This window comes from Leuresthes tenuis, unplaced genomic scaffold (assembly GCF_036924035.1).
Source record: "Leuresthes tenuis unplaced genomic scaffold, fLeuTen1.0.hap1 SCAF_21, whole genome shotgun sequence".
In the NCBI taxonomy this organism is placed as follows: Eukaryota; Metazoa; Chordata; class Actinopteri; order Atheriniformes; family Atherinopsidae; genus Leuresthes; species Leuresthes tenuis.
The window spans coordinates 26,706,059-26,726,807 of record NW_027325375.1 but is presented as its reverse complement, the minus strand read 5'-3'; the positions used below and the strand labels follow the sequence as shown (position 1 = coordinate 26,726,807).

The 20,749-nt window shown below is 38.2% G+C and overlaps 1 protein-coding gene across 2 annotated transcripts in view; it reads left to right on the top strand.

Annotated features, from left to right (window-relative positions):
* The window catches only part of LOC140280087 (seizure protein 6 homolog), an 87,299-nt gene that overhangs the window by 55,468 nt on the left and 11,082 nt on the right, over nt 1-20,749 (top strand). For both annotated transcript variants that reach the window (XM_072375356.1, XM_072375355.1), the window contains exons 4-9: nt 1,568-1,760; nt 13,768-13,953; nt 14,816-14,984; nt 15,510-15,676; nt 15,759-15,953; nt 16,706-16,844. In XM_072375356.1, the coding sequence (XP_072231457.1) occupies nt 1,568-1,760; nt 13,768-13,953; nt 14,816-14,984; nt 15,510-15,676; nt 15,759-15,953; nt 16,706-16,844 (1,049 nt within the window). The remainder of the gene's footprint in view (nt 1-1,567; nt 1,761-13,767; nt 13,954-14,815; nt 14,985-15,509; nt 15,677-15,758; nt 15,954-16,705; nt 16,845-20,749) is intronic.

Below are 20,749 nucleotides of genomic sequence, written 5' to 3'. Positions count from 1 at the left end.
TTACTACATAATATGCAACTCAAGCAGGGTTATTGTATTGGCTTAAAAAAAAAATTACATAAGTTGTTTTCTAACATGGGCTGAAGCTCTGAAATGGTTAAGAGATGTTTCAAAGGGATGATGTGTGACTGCAAATATCTGCTGCAGTTACTCTGAACTTCTAGCTGTGACGTTCCACCCAGTCCCCTGTAAAATTTCCAAAAGATCAACTGGTGAGAAAGAGTTTTGCAGCCATTGTAGCAGTTAATCTTCCAGAGCAATTACTGTGAGTGCGTGATGATAAGAGCTGCTGTATACTCTTTTCTGCTGACTTGTATACTGCTTTCCATTCGCTTCTCGCTATTAGAGGACTAGATAAGTTCAGATACATGTGGTATTGATATAGACACAAAAATGGTCACCAGGGAGCCTCAGCCACCATTGTGAACGTGTTGTAAAGAAAACAGAGATTTCCGTAGCGTACGTTTTGCATCATGTCCTGCCTCCTGTGTGCTCTCGACAGATGCTCCCCAGCATTCCCTCTTTCACGTTTCCAGCTGAGAGACCTCATTTTCAAGAGAAAATCTCGCTTGCTGTGAAATGCTTGTATGAACAGCAACTGTGGAAAAAGTCTGGGCAAAATTGTCCGCACATTCTCCTGAATATCTCTGGTGTTAGTGTGTGTATTCGTGTGTTTGTGGGCAATAGTGAGGGAAACAGTTACAACTATGTAAAAAAGAAGAAGAAGATAAGAAGAACCAAGGCCGGATTACATTTACAAACTCAAGGTGAAATCCTTTTTCTTATTTGTCAAATAGAAAAATAATCACGAGCTGCTGTTGGACTACCAGCCCTATTTCATAGTTCTACAGGGAGTGAATCAAATGTTGCTCCAACTGATGTCAGTACTCTATTATCCAGGCAGTTTAACTACATGCAGTACTCCTGAGATTCCCTCACCAGATTTAGCTGCAGATGCTGCTCAAACTGTTGAAAACATAAAGCACTGCTGACAAAGTTGCTTACTGGCATAATGAGAACACAGCAAGAGGATGAATCATTTGAGTAACAAACCATAAGTAGAATGACCCACACGGATTCCACAATTACTCAAAAACATATCTGCAGTCTGCAGTTTAAAAAAACATGGCTAAAACGAATAAATCACCAAGTGAGCTAAGTAACACAGCAGGTGACCCTATTTTTCAGAGCAACATTATTAGATTAAACTTTGTCTTGGAGACACAGCAGTGCTGGTGCTAAATTAAGATCCCATCTTGTGTGAACTCAAGCGTCTTGCTGCAAACAAACGTGTGTAATGTGGTTTTTCTATGGTAAGAGTTTCAAAGGATTAAAATATACTAGTGATAGCTGTTCGTATTTTGAAATTGGAAGCAGTAAGAGATAATAAATGTGCTAAAAGATGTGCCAAAAGTATGCATTCAGTATGTCCTTGAATAAATCATTGTGGGTCTAAAAAAAAATCTTTGAAGTTGCAAAGAATACGTTTGTTAGTCGACACTGTTACCATTACATTGCACTGTAAAAAATGCCTCTGTTTAATCCTATTGCACTGTCCCCTCTTTAGGTGCAAAATGTGAGTGTGCTGGAGGGGGAACAGGTGACAGTGGAGGATACAGGTGGCCAAGAACCCTTCATTCTTGCTAATGAGTCAGTTTTGATGAGGGGCCTTGTTCTACGCAGCTGGAGCAACCAGATCTCGATCCGTCTACGTAGCGATCAACGGCTCAATTCAGGATTCCTTCTGCTGCATTACCAAGGTGAGCCAGCATTCATTCAAACCTTTATAAGTCTAGAAACTATTTGCGTAGTCTTACCTACAATAGACCAGAGGACAACCTTTGAAGTTATGTTAATTCCTTTTTGAGAAAACCTTTATTTCAATGCAGACACAGAGATCTTAATGAACCTATCACAAACCATGCTCAAAGACACACATTTATGTCTCACTTTTTTTCTTTTTGTGCTTGTGAAAAAGAGTCCAGTCTCCAGGCATCTTGTAACACTGTCACAATATAAATAATCTGCAGCTTTAAAGGGTGGAAAACCCTGCTTTTGGAGTTTGTATCTTAACTATCCACTTTCCAGACTTTACTTTCAAACTTCATTTTTGCTTTCAGATGCTCTTTACTTCAGCACTGATAAGTTGCCTTTTGGATAGGTTTAAGAATGGAAAAGTTGGAAAAAGCATTTTCTGTGTTCATCAAACACTTTAGTTTTAACCAATCTTTGCTGTGAGACTGGATTGTTCCCTCACAGACGTGCAAGCAAGAATGAGAAGGACATGCAAAGGAAAAATAGGAGTGACAATGATTAATTTGTTACATCAGGCTCTGTTCACAAAACATTGACTGTTGACCATACTATAATTCACAGTAATTACTGTATCTAAACTGTAGTTCATAATGATGTGGCCAATGACGTGTACAACCGTTCTCCATTTACATTTTTCATAAAGTCATTCAACCTAATACTGTGAAGACTGAATTCCATTCACCACTGCAAAGATTAAATCTCTAAAGACTATTTAATTAATTCTGATCAAAGAGTACATGACAACTGTGTGTCAGTGGCAAAGCCTGTGGAAAGAAATATTACCATGTTTTTGGTGAGTATGATGGGCCATAATTTCTCCCCTTCCCGTTTCTCGTTTTCTGCATGACATTGATCTTCCATGCCCCTAAGAATGTCTGTTTATCTTAGCAATAACACAAAGCAGCCACCAATTACATGCCCCATCGATTTTAGCTGATGGTGGAAGTTGGTGGACAAAACATTCATTCCACCACATTACTGGGGCCCTTTGGTCAGCTAGAAAATGAAAAGGACCATCAAAACAATGCTTCTGATATGAAATAAACAGCGCCTCTGTGTCACATATATATGAATATCACACAATGGTCAGGCTGAATGATGGATCTTTACAGATTATACATAGTGATGCGGTGTTGCCCGACACGCATGGTGGTAATTGTTATTTCACTGTTAATATTTTAGCATAATATATTACATAAGTAGATGTATTGTTCTGCTTCATTTCTCCAGTTTGCCTTGCGATAAACCCTATTTATGGTATTTATATTTAGCAAAGGAGAAACTCCAGAAAAAGTTAAATTACAACATCTCTGGGTTTTATGTCCAAAAACAGATTTTACTACCATTCTGAATCTTTAAACTATGATTATTTTTAAACCATAAAATCACAATATTATGTCAAGAGGGAGAAAAACTAAGTTACTGGTTATTGTTATTGCATCTTGGATACATAGCTTTACGTGGAATGCTAACTGTATAACCCTCTTTTTTAGGTTGTGAAAATCGATCACTTAAAACCAACATTTTTACCAAACGAAAAAAGAAAACAATATCTGGATCTGCTCTAGCTTTTTCAGTCCAATTTACTGTGGCACAAGCCTTAATTATGGTGAAATGAAAACTAGTTGAAACTATAAGCTAACACAGCAAATATTGGTGGAAAATTTATTGCAACCTCAACCATCAAGAAACAGCAAATTACAGCCATGAATCAATATTTCCAGGGACTCATTAATTATGAACTAGGAAACAGTTTCACATAAACAACTGTCTGTGATGTTATACTTGTCAGAAATTTGGCATTTGACAAAAAATTGAATTTCTGCTTGGTGAAATAGATTTAGCTGCCATAAGAAAAAAAAAAGGAATTAATAGTTTATTTGTTGAGGAAAGAGACACATTGGAGACACAGAGGATATTTCAATTTGTGTTCCCCTGCTTCGTAAGCCGAGTATCACCTTGTCCTTTATAATGGGTTGTGAGTAATGTGACCGGACAAGCGTGAAGAAGGAGACAGAACTGTGGAGAGACGCATCTTAACTCAGGGTAATTAATATCTGCTACAGCGCTAGCTCTTCCTGTGATGGCAGACTGATGGATGCCTCTATAACATCACTTCTGTGCCTGAAACTTGGGACATGATTAAAGGTGTGTTTTACATTTCATGCAATGGATGGGCCTCACCACTTTCATTCTATTTTCCAGTTCTTATCTTTTTTCTCAGTACACACACATATCTACATGTCTTCATCTGGAACTGAAGCATTTATTGTCTGTAGTGTCTTTTCAAAAAGAACTCCGACTCTCTGAAGCTATAATACATACATGTACTTTTAAAAAAAAGACATATGCAACTCAATCTTCTGAGAATTATGTTGCCATTTTATGTTTTGAGAAACCAGGATTAGGCATTATAGGCACACTTCTCAGCCAAAGGAATCAAGTGTCTCAGCAATCACATATACAGTTGTGACATATTTGTGCTTAAGGGCTTTTTTGAAGGACAAAATATGTTTTGAACAGGTATATTCTTTATTCTAAACAGGTTTTCAAATACATACAGCTGACCAAGAGGCTTTGGTTTGAGCTCTAAAGCTCAGCAAGTCCATGTGTATATAATAACAGAACCCGAACAGTTATACACCAGTGAGTATGTGCAAATTACAATAAATTTTCACATCAAGAATGATTTCTGTGCATGTTTTTAATAATTTGTTTCTATGTTCTAGGCATTTCGTTAATACATTTTTGTTCATTTGTGTACTTAGAGGGATTTTTTGTGTTTTTTGAAGCGGGGTTGTGTGACGTACTGTTAGAGCACTCTCTGTTTGGAGAAGCTGGGAGCAATTCTCTTGGGGGAGTCTAGTTAACAGTCACTGAGAGTGAGGACAAAAGAAAAATGAATTTTCTTCACAAAACAATATTCGTTTCTTCACAGCACTGCATGCACTGCAGCTGCCTATCGTATCCTGCTGCTGATCAGCTAAATCCACCAGAAGCTATAAAAAAACTTGTTGGATATCTTCCTCCTGGGCTTTACTTCTGTAAAGGTTTAGAAGATGTCCATTTTTACTGTCTTGTAATTGTTGTTTTGGGATTTGAATGGCGACCGGCAGTAGGATACTCTAGGTAGCTGCTGTGCACGCAGTGATGCAGAGATGTTCAAGATAGCAAAAATTCTTCTTATGTCCCTCCTCTCAGTAGCCGTTAGGTTGGCTCCCCCACGGGAACTCTTCCCTACTTCTCCCAACAGAGAGTACTCTGCCTGTAAGTAAGGTGCTAACTAGTCATAAGTAAGTAGCACAACCACACTTTGAAAACCCAAACTATCCCTTTCAAATAAGCACAGGCTGCACAAGGTCAGCACAGCTAACCAACTTTTCATTTTAAATTCACGGTGAGGCAGCTTGGCTCCTCTTAAAAGTCACGAGCTCCCCTAAAAACATGATTTTTGAAATATTGGTGGATCTCTGAAATATTTACAATATGATTTCTTCATGCATGTCTATTTTTATGGATCGTGTGTGAAATTAGAAATAAAGAGTGCTACAGAAAAAAAACAGCCTCCCCCTCTCTACTCCCCAAAACCAACATCTCCCCTACTTCAATTTTTTTAGATATTCTTACCCAGCGCTTAATATCTTCCACAAATAAAAAGTAAAGACAGCAAAAATATGGAAAGTAAAGAGACACCTGAACTTTACAGTACTTGACAGCTGATTTTACAGAATACATGGCAAAACAAGCATACTGTCAACGCTTTCCTGGTTTGTATTTGTTTGTTTCATACATGAAGGAATATGTTTGTCCTCATAGTTCACTTGTTTTGATAAGAAACAATCATAACAGAGATGTTATGATGGATAGTTACTGTGTACATCTTTCTCCTTTTCCCAATCTGGAAAGTGATATACAACTAACCCTTTTTTGGTTCTACCTCAGAAGTTCCAAGTGAACCAAATCTAATACTACACACTGACATGGATACTGCAGACTGCTGACTTATTAGAGTGAAATACCGGTGGGGGTACCCAATAAAGTCTCTGCAGAAGCCCACACACACAGATACTCTTCCTTAATCTATGAAGTTATTTGCAAGTCTGGCAAATAACTTACAATATAGATCACAGCATTCTACTTATCAATTCTAACACTTATCAACTCATGAAAATACCAGCAATCCCAGGTCCACTTTACTCCCAGCTTAACTATGATAGGATTCACAACTTCAGTTCAAGCTATAACATATCATAATGGCTTTTCCAGTCCAGTGATGCTTAACAAGAATTATTGATTGACATTAACTAATACGCTACATCGACAAGTGGGAAGACCAGAAGATCCCTACTACCGGCAGCTATTCACCATTTGCCACAAGTTCTGAGTGGCATTGATTAGATTCTGCCTTTAATCCAAAGTTATTTCTCTTTAATAGCCTTTATTGAGTAAATGACCATTAGAATCGAGGATTTAACCCAACCACATAAATATCAATAGGCCATATCAGGGTAGAGCTATGGTGCGGCTTTCCACAACTGAATCACTTTCCCTGAGACAACACTATTGATCTTTCTGTAAAAGGCAATGCTTTGATGCACCAGCCTGGACATGAGGCTTGGATACAATGACAGTCACATCCTCCCACATTTCACCTACCAAGGGACTGCTGTTATATCTGTATATCAAAACAATAACTGACAAGAGATGTCTGGTCATTGGAACACGATTCCATCTCCCTGGAAACACGTTTTACTTTAAATGTCAATGTAACACAGAATAAATAATATCCCTCAAATAAACCACTATTAAATATAATGCCAATCTACACTATGTTCATTGTTTGTGTGGTTCTCTGTCACCCCATTTCATTATGTTCTTCCCTTGCCCTTCCAGATTTGATTGAATTGCAGCTATTTACCTGAAGGGATTCATTCCGGCAACACTCACACACACAGTTACACAATCACAACATTAGCCTGCAACAGTTATTAGAGCTAAAATGGAATGCATTATATTTGTTTGTCCAAATACATTGGGTAACTCACTATTACTAGCTCCCTCAGCTATTCTATTCTGCCATACTCAACAACATTTATCCTTTATTGGTTCAAGAGAAGCATTCTCGATTTTAACTACTCTAGCAAATGAAGCATGCATACAGCTAAATAAACATAATTAAAGGGAGGAAATGGGTGAATGCAGGTGTCACTCCAAGTGTTTTTCTTAATATCATTGCCAAAGTTTGTTGCTTACGATTGGGTCCTTAATTTTAGATTTGTTGACAGCATACATTTTTCACACATAGGTCAGTCTTATTCTTACTGTACGACCTGAAACTTTTTATTAAAAAAAAGAAATAGATATTAGATTTTTAAAAATCCCCCCGTGTTGAGATGCCCCCCAAAAAAAGCATATATAAACAGAGACAGATTCAAAGCACGTAAGAGCAAAAAAGAAACCTACTCATCAAAATCTACTAAAATGACTTAATTAAAACATAAGAAGTAAAACAGTGAAAATACTAAGAGTGTTAAATGTAGTTAAAGCTTAAGGAGAGCAAATATGTCTTCAGCTGTAGCTGTCAATAGAAAGGGCACGTAATTGACAGTAGAGGGTTGTCTTACAGCTATGGAGCTGCTGCTGTGAAGGCACAATCCTCCCAGTTAACTAATAATGACCTTCAAACATTGGAACATGACTTTTGATGCTTTGGGAGTCATATCATCTTATTCAGTAACAGCAAGTTGTTCAAAGAGCCTAAATAGGGATGTTTTACAACTGATTTGTAAAAATAAGAGTGAAAGAAAATGCACACTATTTAAGAATTCATGAAATATATTTAAATATATTTCTGTATTTATTGTCTTTTTGTAAAATCTTCAATAATATCTGAAATATTTATTCATGCTTGTTGAAGTACAAGAATTTCACCTGAATGTTACAGATTTGACTGTTTCCTCTCTTCGGGACCTCTAAAGGATGCAATAACACAAGGCATAAGATTCACATCTGTTTCCTGTGGCTCTACAGTACCAGCAGCTAATCTTCCTGGCTGTCTGCACTGTGGATCTATTATTTCTAATGGCAAAACAATCAGACTTTATGGCCCAGCACCACATCTACTGGAATGAAAGCAGCACGTAATTTAATACTTCAGGAATTGGCTCCACAATTTTTGCCTCTGGCTCCCCCATTGTATGCTCAATAGGGATTTAAATGCTGCTATGATAATGGCAATAACTAGGTTCATTGGAGCTAGTGATAAACTATGAATGGAATAGATGACCCAGGGGCAGTGTGCCTTGTCCCTGTGGCTCACTGATTTACTGCAAAGTAAAGGTCTGTTTCGTTATGGCAGAGACCTGTGGTTTGTCAAAAAAAAAAAACATAAGTCAGTAGTTTCGCAAACCTCTACTGCCATTATGCATTGAGGACTGTTTTCCCCTCATGTCAAGTTCAAAGACAGGTAAAATGACATCTTTGAATAGTTTCAAGGTAAAGGCACAAAACTTTGCCAAAGTGTTGTTTTTCATCTGCAAATGTCTGGCTGAAATGAAAGCACTTCAAAGCCAACCTACTGCACATTGTCAGATTTCTTTTTTTGTTGTGCTGTTTAACTTTCAATAACCCAGCATCAATACATGCAACCCATTTTCATCCTAAAGCCTCAAATACTGCCATGATGTCAAGGCCCATGATATTTCTAGTGTCCTTTGGCAACTGCCAAAGGTCACCCACTGCGGCAGTATTAGAAGCTTGGAGGAAAGGCTCAAATGACATTCAGGAGTATTTACTTCTGAATAAATGAAAGCGGTTGTAAGGTGTATGAAGAGGGGTTGGGGAAAATTACAGGATTCATAATGATACATTTTTTGTCTCTGTTTTCCTTTTTTAATAATTCCAATTTAATTTTTCATTCAATCAGTGTTTGGTAAGGTTAATGCATCTAAACCACTTTAAAGTTGATTCAATGGCAGTGTTAATACAGTGGAATACCAGTGCTTAAGGTGTGCTCTTACATCGATCTTAATTCTAGACTGTAGGTGTTGCTACTCATAGAAAATGACAGGAACATTACTGGATGTGGTGATCATTCAGCTACACTATGTCAACCGCTCTGTTTGGTGGTGTTTGTTCGTTTTTAGGTTATGATGGTTCCACATTCTGTCTTTAAAGAGGGGCAGCTACCTCCAGCTTGACCAGTGTTTTTTAATGTGCCACTCATGCAGCACATGGCTATTTACAAAAAGTGCAGACAAACCGAAAATAGCGTGAATCTGCCTGATATGACACGCAACTGAAATTCAACTTAGGTGATTATTGCTGTTCGTGAGGTCAAGCGCAAAAAACATAAATTAGCATATTGGCTGATTGTTCTTTTGCAGTGCTATCTGGACCAAGATTTACTTTCATGTAACAATGCCAGACTCCACCATGTGGACAAACCCTCTATTTTAATGTCCTGTTTTAAATAACCAAAACTGTGGGAGACAGAATACTTGTGATGTCGCAGTGCAACGCCGTCTTATTCCAGAACAAATATAATTACACTCCTCCACTGCAGGAAAGTTTCATTGACATAACATTTTATAATCATGATTGTTTCAAGGCTCCAAATTTGTTCCATGCTTCCATTTCCCTTTACAAATCAGAGCATATCTAAATTTTGCATCACACGATGTTGTCAAAAAATACATTTTTGCCACTTTTAAGATCGGCAAAACACTTGAAAGGGGTTTGTAGGACATAGCCATCGCCCCTATTCCACAGACTGTCACAAAAAAAGACCCGAGTTAGAGCGTGATTCAGCCCAACGTTTCCTAAAGTTCTGTCACTCGTTCAACTTTGATGGTTAGGCTTACATATTAGACATGGTTAGGGTGAAATATTTGAGTATGAGAGTTAGGGTTAGGGTTAAACATTGTGTAAACCTGGCTGCACTTTAAACATTGCACCACATAAAACATTATCATCTCACAAATTTAGAGCCTTAATTGTAACCATAATGGTTTTTTTGCACAGTGGACAAACGCAGCTGTTAGAAAATCTGAAATGACACTGAGCTGTGACTGTGCCGATGTTTTATGCACAGCTCAGTGTTAATTAGAAGTCCAAACAGTGATGATTTATGATCCAGCTCTCCTTGAAAACAACAACCTTACCTGCCCCGAACCTTAACATAATTCTATAAATACCAAGCTACCTTAATGAAATTTGCATAAGTATATTGAGTAATTAATACAATGTGGCCATAACCAGTTATTACAACAATAACTGCTACTTACAATGATAGAGCAGAAGCCTTGTTTCCTTTTAGCAATTGCCATGGTGTGTAAGCTGATCGATGCAGAGAAACAAAAATCATCCTTTCAGTGTAACCAATAATTTCACTGTCCACTGTTTTAGGACATTTTGTGTTAGATTTGCTTTGTCTGAATGAAACTTTTAGTTTCCTTGATAGTTTTCATTGAACCAACTGCCCTTATAACTTTGCAATATTGAATCACAGACACAAATCAACCATCCATGACACTTAAGTGGCACTTCAGTACATAGAAGGTAGAGCTTTTAGAAAAAAGAGAAATGTTCTGTGTCAATTTAGATGTCTTAAAAGTGGGTAAACCTTTGACACATCTTGGAACAAAAGCTAGCCAATCACTAACTTTGCTAACACAACCAAAAATCAAGCAAGTATGGGCAGTGTCAGGGACCGGCAGGGTTTCAAAATAAGTCAGTTTATTAATATAAACAGCTTATGGATCTCCAGAACAGAGCAAAACAAGAGGCTGTGAAAACCTAATACACTTTCTTCAATATCTATACTTGAGGTTAGTGTAACTATAAAACTTATCAAAACAAAACTTACTCCACTCCAGGAGGAAAACAGAAAGGCTGTGAAATGGTAACAAATAAACTTTACAGGCTCTCCTAGAGAGGCGTAATAAACAAAAGACGCTCTCTCAATTAGCGGAGGCACAATTACTAATAACACAAAAACTCTCCACAAAGGGAGGTACTATGAAACTTAACACGTAACACTAGGCTCTCCTTTAACGGAGGCACTATGAAACATTATCAAAAAAAAAAAAAAACGCAACACTCTATCGTCTATGAAAGGTTCTATGAAACTTTAACGAGGATGAAAAAACACTCCTTAATGGAGGATATAAAACAGACAATGAAACTTACGTGATCTAAACTATGACTATGGGTGAAAACTTTAACAAACAAAAGTCACTCTGTAGGAGAACCGCTCGACTACAGGGACATGGATTCTATGGCTATGGATTTCAAGAACACTAGGATGAAGAACACTGAAAGGTTGTGACACACTGGCCCAGGACAAGGGAGACGCAGACTATTTGAATACACGAGGGACCACGGGGAACAGGTGGAAACACTTTGGAATCAGGGAAGACAATCAGACACTTGACACAAACCTGAAACGAGAGGGAAGTTAGTATTTCAAAGCAAAACAGGAAATGACGAGACAAGACATGGTTCAAAACATAAAACGTGACAGGCAGATTGACATAACTATGAGGTATTTGTCAGCCGCTCAACAACTGTATCCATATAATCTATTTTTCACCACCTGGAAGTCTTAATATGCTCAGTGAAGAGGAATCAAGTCGAAATGCTAAGTCCAGCAGGAAGTTATTGAAATACGTTTGAGTCAGAGTAGACATTTCCAAAAATACTTTGGTATGCTCAGCCAAATTTACTGTCCAGCAAGCAAAAGTTAAGTAGAAAAAGTGAAGGAATTGAAACTTGGATGTCCTTAGCCTTTAGCTTAGTAATCAGCTAGATCTGCAGGTCCTCCTTCGCACACTGCTTCCTCCTGACTTAATACTGCTTGAACTTGTTCGACCAGTGTCTTTCTGCAGAGCCTTGCCTTCTCAGTGGTGGTAATATGCTATGCTATACTCCCCAGTCATTGCATTGCCGCACTTTCTCTGGATGATTGAAGTTAAGCTGTATGATACCAGAGTAGGCATTACATTGGGAGAGAGGGGAGTTAAAGAGATGTAATTAGCCATACTACAAACCAGTGAACAATCAAAATGATTTTAAATCTATTGATTTCATGAACATTTTATATATGTTTGCTTTCAGACGGGAAAACCTATTTTTACACACCTTCTTTTTGTTATTTTCTTCATGTTTAGCCTTTGTTTAGCCTTTGTATTTACTCAGGTGAGGCATGACATACAAAAAGATTTTTTTTCTAACACAGCTCCACAATCATGCTGTTATTGTAGCACAAGTCATAGTGGGTCCAATTACGTGCTAGTTCTGTTGTTCACACAAGAAGTTTAAAAGTTTTGGTCTGGTCATTAAAGTGCTCACTAATGAGGTAGAACAGTACTGTTATTAGACAGAGGGAGAAGGTTGTTTAATGGCTTCCATTAAAGACCTTCTTAGCGTACTTCATTATCTATGTGAACTCCATCCCATCCTACACCATTTATTTTGAAAAACAGGGACCGAACAACAATGCAAAGCAAGTCCAGAAACATTGATCTTACCTTAAAGCAATCGTGACTCTTTGACAACCACTAGAGAGGCTATTATTTCTCCAGCTATCACATTACAGACCCACCTTGATGTTCATCTGATCAGCAAAACGTCAGTTTGTCAATGTTTTTGTGGAAGCACCACTCTGAACAAAAGAGCATTGCTAATTACTGTTGCGCTACAAACATCTCTGAATGTTTGCGTTCTGAATGTATAGGCAAACCATAATTAACAGATGGAGACTTAAATGGAGTTTAAGGTTTCTTATATATCATCTCTAATTGTGTATGTGTGCTTGAGAGGGAGACTGAGGAAGATAAATGAAGCACTGTACTTGATTTATATGCAGAAATAGATGAAAAACAATTTGCCCCCCTACATTATATCCAAATATTCGTGTGTGTTCAGCAGTGGTTTGGAGGATAGACAACATGGTCAACAATGTGGCTGAACAGCAATAGTTACACACTGTGCAGAACACATAGGATTATGTTCTGCCGTCAGTTAACATTGCTGACGCTTTTGGCCAGAATCTGGCTTTCGACAACATGCTGAATTGTCCATACACTAATAATTCAATAAGCTCTTGGAAATTATGTATCTACAAAGATGATTACAATGAATAAAGACCTCACCATTCCATTTATTAATTTTAGAACATGCAATTAATTTATTTGCACATTGATAGAACTCATGATTATCACATTATCTGACAAGGTTCAGATGTAAATTCATTGCATTACTCAACTTGTCAGTTTTTTAACTGACAAGTTTAGGCATTGATAATAGGAACAAAACAAATCATAGCAGAAATTACTACATTACTAACAAAACCAGACTGGCACATTTGCTTTATATTCAAGTAACTCTCTTCATATTCAAGCATGGCAATTTCTGGTGATTTAAGGGTAGTCCAGAATGTAACGAAAATCTTACTCTATGATCACTTTATGTTAGAAGAGCAGATCATGTCATTTGGTTTGTGTCTATATCAATTTATTTTGTGAGTAGTTTAACTTGAGTCCACCTGTTTGTGGCCATTTTGTGACTGTCACAGTCAGGCTTTGTCCCGATGACGTCCCCTTGTGGCTATTTTTTGTCCTTTTGCTATACTAGTATTTCATTCTGCATCTAATACATTCATTGGTCATTTTGTCCATATTTGTCATATTTTGTGTACACTTATATGATAATTTTGTATGTCTTTTGCAATAATTTGGTGCCATTTCTGTCTCTTTCTGGTCAATCTGTGCTTTTGAGAAGCAGAAATTTGCACTGGCCCGAGGGGTTAGGAGGCCCGCTGAACTTATTGGTCTGCAGGCCTGTCTGGTCTGTCTGTTTTGTCAGCTCATAGATTCTCCCATGACTGTATTTTATTAAAGTTGCCTCTTTTGTTTCTCTCTTTCTCCCAATTTCTGATCCTCTGCTCTCCAGCCTTTGTCCTCAGCTGTACATTCCCCAAAGAGCCTGCTGGTGGTGAAGTTTCAGTGACTCACCTCCATGCTGGTGGAGAAGCTTACTTCAAATGTTTCACTGGATACAAGCTGCAAGGTCCCAAAATGCTCACGTGTCGCAATGCAACCACACCTTACTGGAGTGGAAAAGAACCCCGATGTGTGGGTAAGACAAATCAGTTCTTTGGCGAGACCCATTTATTATTGCTAATTTTGCAATAACAAAACAGGTCAGACTATTTATACAACATGAAATATCTAGCGGTGGGTTAGTGGAGCACACCTTCAAAATGTGGGCTAATATTATATACCTTAGAGCGGTTGATAACTGTGTTAACTACGTTTCTGAAGAAAACACATATTTAGATTTTGTAATTATTTATGATGTTAATTATAATGTTTTCCAAGAATTTCTATATTTGAGAAATATTCAAATCAGTTTTTACAATTAAAATCATGAGAAAAATAATTAATTTAAGAAGCTAAGTAAATAAAATTAATTGAGTCTTATTCTCATCAGCCTTTCTCGAGAAAACAGGTAACTTTGATTAACGAAGGCTTTCACCAGTTTGTCTCCCACTGAGTTGATTTAGGAGGCCAACTGAGTGTGTTTACATGTGATTAGCAGCACAGGGAGCTATTCTTTGGAGATGGGGCAAAACAAGGCCATTGGTCCTGGCTGCCTTAATTAGAACTGGGCCACATTGCTGTCCATCTCCTGCTGGTAAAGGCTCATCTGTCTGTTCCGGCCTTTCACTTTTCCTGCCTGCAGCTGCTCTGAACTGATAGCGTTACTGCTGCCATTTTGCTGTGCTCTTCTCAAACAATCACACACCCTTAGACCCAGGAGAGCCGCCTAGTGTAGCCCAGCCACAGTCCACTGAATATCGATGCAATCTGTGCTCAGACAGTGACTTTTCTCTAAAATCCCAGTTCCATAGTTGGTTTCATTACTTTTCTCATCTAGTTTTACCCTCCAACTCTTTGTCCTCTTTCTCCCTTTACTTACTCTGTTTCTTCTCATATAGCATCCTGTGGGGGAATGATAAAGAATGCCACCTATGGTCGCATCGTCTCTCCTGGTTTCCCTGGCAACTACAGTAACAATCTGACTTGCCACTGGGTACTGGAAGCTCCTGAAGGCCATCGGCTTCATATTCACTTTGAGAAGGTTGCTCTGGCGGAGGATGATGACAGGTGGTGTATTCGTGTTTAGAAACTCTAACATGCATTAGGATGAATGCTACACACAATAAGAGTGTGTTGGAATTTGTGAATCTCCACCTAATAGAATACGGTATGAAGCTTTAAACCCACTTTCTGAATAACAGCATCCCTGTGAATAGAGCATTAAACTCTCAAGCGCTATAAATGACAAATTTCTTAGAAGAGTAAGGTCAATTTCAAAGAATCTTTTATCATTCAGATTTTTTTTAAAAGGGGATAGAGTGGATCAAATTAATTGAGGGGACTAGTAGTGAAACAGTGAGATGTTAGAGACAGAAATTGCATTGCGTTTTCTATTAAATCTACTAATCCACACGGCTTTTGTAATGCACGGTCGGTCACCTCATTACAGAGTGGTGTAAAGCATTATCACAAATGATTTCAACCACAAGTACAACATAGATTTAGATCTTTTGTATCTTTCCCCTACCCCCTACATAAGTTGCACTGACGTCTTTTCAAATGTGTTTTTCTTCTCTTTTTCTTCTTATTTAGGTTGCTGATAAAAAATGGCAACAACATAGACTCTCCCCCTGTGTATGACTCCTATGAGGTGGAATACTTGCCCAATGAGGGTGTGCTCAGCACTGGACGCTACCTGTTTGTAGAATTCACCACAGACGGGACGATGACTTCCACTGGTGCAGCCATCAGATATGAAGGCAGGCAGATGGCGAAGATTGTAGAGTTTTCTAAAAGTATCCTTGTTATTCGTGCTTGATTTAATTTGCTTTGTGTCCACAGCTTTTGCAAAGGGGATGTGCTATGAGCCCTTTGTGAAGTACGGCAACTTCAGCAGCAGCGACTCCACCTATAATGTGGGAGCAGTGGTTGAATTCTCTTGTGACCCTGGCTACACACTGGAGCAAGGTTCCGTAGTGATTGAATGTGTGGATGCACAAAACCCACAGTGGAATGAAACAGAGCCAGCTTGTCGGGGTGAGTCCGCAAATTGCATGTGCTAAAGATAACTGCAGGGCATTAAGTCTGCACTTAAAGCTTCCACTGGAGAGCTTGGTCAGATATGACTGACCTAAGAACCCAAGGCTTTCATTTTGTTGATTATTTTAGGAGTTAGTGTCTTTTTGTTCAAATATTAAATACTACTGGCAGTTAACTATATCTTCCAAAGCTGCTTTTCTCTGATCCATGATAAAGCTCCTCTAAAAATTCTAACAATGAATTACTTTGATATATGTGCTTGCAGGGCAGATTTTAGAAGTGCTCAAGATTAAAGTCAAACAATAGCATCCCTCATTTGAACACTTTCATTGCACAGACTCTACACAGTATTTAATAACAGCCTGCAAAATCTTCTCCTCTCTAGCACACTGCATAGAGATGAAACACAACACGCTGACCTTACATCCAGTCTTTAGTGCCTGTGTGGTCATTCTATCTTAGAGTGAAATTGAAAAGCTTCTTTCTTTCTTATTTTAGATCTAGGAAAATTACATTTTTGCTCTTGAGTGTCATTGTCACCAAATGCCTCATTTTTAGTGTAAAGTTTTAAAAGGATCATGTCAAGGAGCTAGCACATTTAATTCCTCTGTCCTATAAAGCCATGGTTCATTTAATCAAGTCTCAAAGTAGCTCCTGTATACTTCTTAAGAGTTGTTTGATCTTTAAACAGATTTAAAACTAAAACAGTTTATTTCTCAGTGTTGACTTGTGGTTTCTGTTTGTTACAGCTGTGTGCAGTGGGGAGATCACAGACTCTGCTGGTGTGGTGTTGTCCCCTAATTGGCCTGAGGCTTACGACAAGGGGCAGGACTGCATCTGGGGTATCCATGTGGAAGAGGACAAAAGGATCATGCTTGACATCCAAGTGTAAGAGACTAAACCCGTGTGTAAAACTAAGAGCCACACACGGAAGTCATGGAGTAGATCAGGTTGACCTGGCAATGCTCAACACTCCATCTCTAGATATAAACTCACATGCTGTTACTTTCTTATTTGTTCTTATACCATCACAGACACATATACACACGGGGAAGTGTTTCAGTGGTGGCAGTCGTTAATTAGATTTTTTTTTTCCTATTTTACATCCGCTACATTAAGAATTCTGTGCTGCTTCCAGCTCACTCTCTGACCAGATTAGCCAGTAAGCCTCCCTGCTCTCACTTCCCTGGTGTCTGCCTCAGAGTTGGCTTTGAAATGAATATGCTCTGGCAGTGAACTACTCTGAGCCACTTATCCAGTCTACCCAACTGTAATTCAGCACACATGCACACATGTCAAAATGTTTCACCTTCCCTCATCACTCCTACATGACTGTCCCCTGTACTACACACACACCTACATGCACCTGTCTTCTCATGTCTGCTCCAATTATTGCTCTTAAATGAGGTGAAAATGATCACATCATCTCGTTTCCTTATGGTATATGGAACATTTTGCTGTGAACAAAGCAAAAGTGTGTGTAGGAAAATCTATATCATTGCCTTGTTATCTTATATGGATTTATCTGTTTACCTCGGTTGAATGATTCTTACAATATTACCATGCACATCCATCCTAAAGTGAGTGCAAAAACAATACAGCATAAGTGATTTGTGTTGTTGCCTGAGGCGAGTACAGACGAGAGGGCACCGGGAGGGTAAAATTAAACCAGGGGGAATACTGCCTGAGGTTGTAACAAACAGAGCCACTGAAAAGTCTCAAACAGAGGCGGCTGTAATCTACTGGTCACATTGGTCATTTATTTTTACAGAAATTTTCTTCCGTCAGGTTTGTATATATATATATACATTCTATCTGGATAGTCTAATTAAATTTCAATGATGACATGCAGTGCAGACAGTTGACAGACAGTTAATTAACTAAACAAATGCAATCATCACCACCTTCATTACCACGCATCTCTTGTGGACCAGAGCATGTAGAGGTAGGCATGATGAATCATCTAATTTGAATCACTTTATTAGTTCAAAGATTCATATGTCCAATACACTTCAGTACAGATAGCATCAATGTTCGCAAGGCCCAACATTAACAAGGCTCTGATTTAGTGTCAATACTGTATTCGCTCTGTTATTAGTCCACTCTCTTCCCTTCAGTGTTGAATTATGCTCATATAAACGTTAAGGAACATACTGTAGTTCAGCACCGCACTATTTATGAGCAAGACTGTTTCTGTGTCTATGGGTTATTTATAATATTTACGACAAAAGTTTTGCGAGTTAAAGGAGACGCTTCAGTTTATTAAGTGCGCAGGCGACTTCACGGCTCTCGACACGTTGTATTTTTATTTCTGGATATTTCTATCGCATTTTTGTGTCTGTATCATTGAAGTGCCTTGAGATGACAGTTGTTGTGTTTTGGCGTTATATAAATAAACTGAATTTAATTGAATTGAACTTTAAAAGAAAGTAATAAAATATAAATCATAGCTGAGCTTAGATTGGACCTCTAAATCAAAGTGAGGAGAGATTATTGAGAGGTTCTGATTCCAGTCAGTGATGGCAGTGATTCAGAGTAACCTTTTCAATTTAAAAATTCATTGGTTTATTCTTAGATGCACCTCAGTGAATCACTATGACAGTCTAAACTGTATTTTTGTTGTTTTTTATTAATATTTTGTGCTATGGTATTTTTTTTACTCCCCACTAGTATTTGGATATCAACTGGGCTTTACCTTCTTGAGTGTATTTTCCTTAAAAATAATGAAATTACTAAAGGAATTCTATGCAATTATACACCTGAACTACAATACAATAGATTTTTTAAAGGATTACAGTGTGAGTGATATATTTCACTAAGATTGTCTTTCATTTTTTCATGTTTCTGAATTAAACATAACATACACAGCATGATTTCCACAGTTGTAACACACAAACGTTTTTTTTAACTTTGTTGGTGGATGGTTTGTACACATGCCCAGTTTTAAATGCCATGCCATTGTTGAAGTCCACATAGTTTCCCAAACTTTATCTCTTAGGCTTACAGGACCTGATATATGAGCCGGCCATGATTCGGACAGATCCACAAACCAAAAAGAATAACAGTGCCAGAGGATACAAAAAAAAACACAATGTCTGAATGCAACACAGGGCTTTATGTGACCCTGCAAGCCTCTTTGTTCTTTGAATGCAGATTAAGATTTAGTGATTAATGTCTGATGTTGAAAGTCAACCAGTGCATCTAGGGTAGAAAAAGATCAGAGGAGATTTTTCCTTGTTGAAGTAAACAAGTTTGATTTGAGGTAATCTGATTTTCATTCAGAGATTTGCTTTGAAATTGTACAAGACTTAGATTTGTTTTAATCCCAGCCACATGAGGCTGCTGACTGTAAATTAAAGGTACTGTGGCCGACTTTAGATTATCTCACAGTTGGTCAGTCGTGGCTGTCATGGCAGTTGAAACAGCCTACTGATCCCTGCAGACCCTACCATTACCTTTGTGTCTGTTCCGTTTAGTTTGTGAATAGCATTCCTGAAGGCTTGGTCAACATGTAATTTGTGTCAAAATGTGTTTGTGCGCAAAAGGCTCTTGTGGATAAGAGCTGTCTCATTATAAGGGTGGGAACACACTTTTCCACATTAATGAGAATGTTTTCTGTGTTATCATTCATCACTGTGCCTGTGCTGGCAATTACAGAGGAGCAGTGTGCATAATGAGGACTGATTAATTAATTTAGGCCAAACAGGAGGGCTGGCTCTTTGCTAATTAGCATGGAGCATGGCTCGAGCAAGAGCCAGAAACAAGAGGTTACAGCTGATATCCCCACCTGTGGAACACACCTTGTAAAATAGTTCACATGTGGATTTTCATTCAAAGTGTACTGTGTATGTTTCATAGTGTGAAAACACAATAAGGATGTCTTCTCTATAGTGTTTGTTTATGTTTATTGATCAGAATGGAAGACTGTTTAGTTTGGATTTATAGAGTCCTCTGGTGGACAATCGGAGAAATACACACTATCCACAAGACAATATGTGCTTGGGTTAAATACCTAGAATTTATTTCAACCTAGAAGAACAAATCAAATGACAAATAAGTGTATGAGCAGATTTAGTATATTGCCTTTGAGAGCATGATGCATAAAGCAATTTCTATTCAGTTTGAGTAACTAGAGATTAACTGTGGCTTCTTTAAACTTGTCAGGTCAGTGAAGGAGACAAAATGCCTTGAGGCTTGTAAAAAAAACAAAAACAATTGTCTTCCCCTCATCTGCTGAATAAAGCCAGTGCATTTAGTATTCAAAAGAGTCCATGGAAATTCTTTCAACGTTCTTCTTGAACTTTGCAAATAGCCAAACTATGCAGGTAAAGGAAATGTTTAATCAAATGAGACCACACTAATCAAACATTGTCATCATTATTAATATTATTATTTTGTTGCTTAACTGTGTTCAACCATTTTTGCCTCTGGCAAGCAGCAAGCCATGACGTGTATTCAGTGAGAATTGCCGTTCTCAGCACTGTAATATTTCAACAGTTAACGTTAATGTTACTCTAAATTAGAACAGAAACACAAAGTGATTAAATAGCTTACTGATTTTGGCAACACAGAATGGGAGATGACTGCTTTACAAGCCTTGTTGGAGAAACTATCATAAAGAGGACAGGTGGGGTGACATTTGGGCGGTGTTATTGCCAGGTGACGGCAGAGAAGGCAGCTGTGTAGCCTGTGGTGACCCACCCATTAGTGCCATGAAAATGTGGACCAAAGGTGCTGTGCAGTCGGTATTCTTATGTGGTGTCACAAGGGCTTTGAGTACAAAGATAGATGGG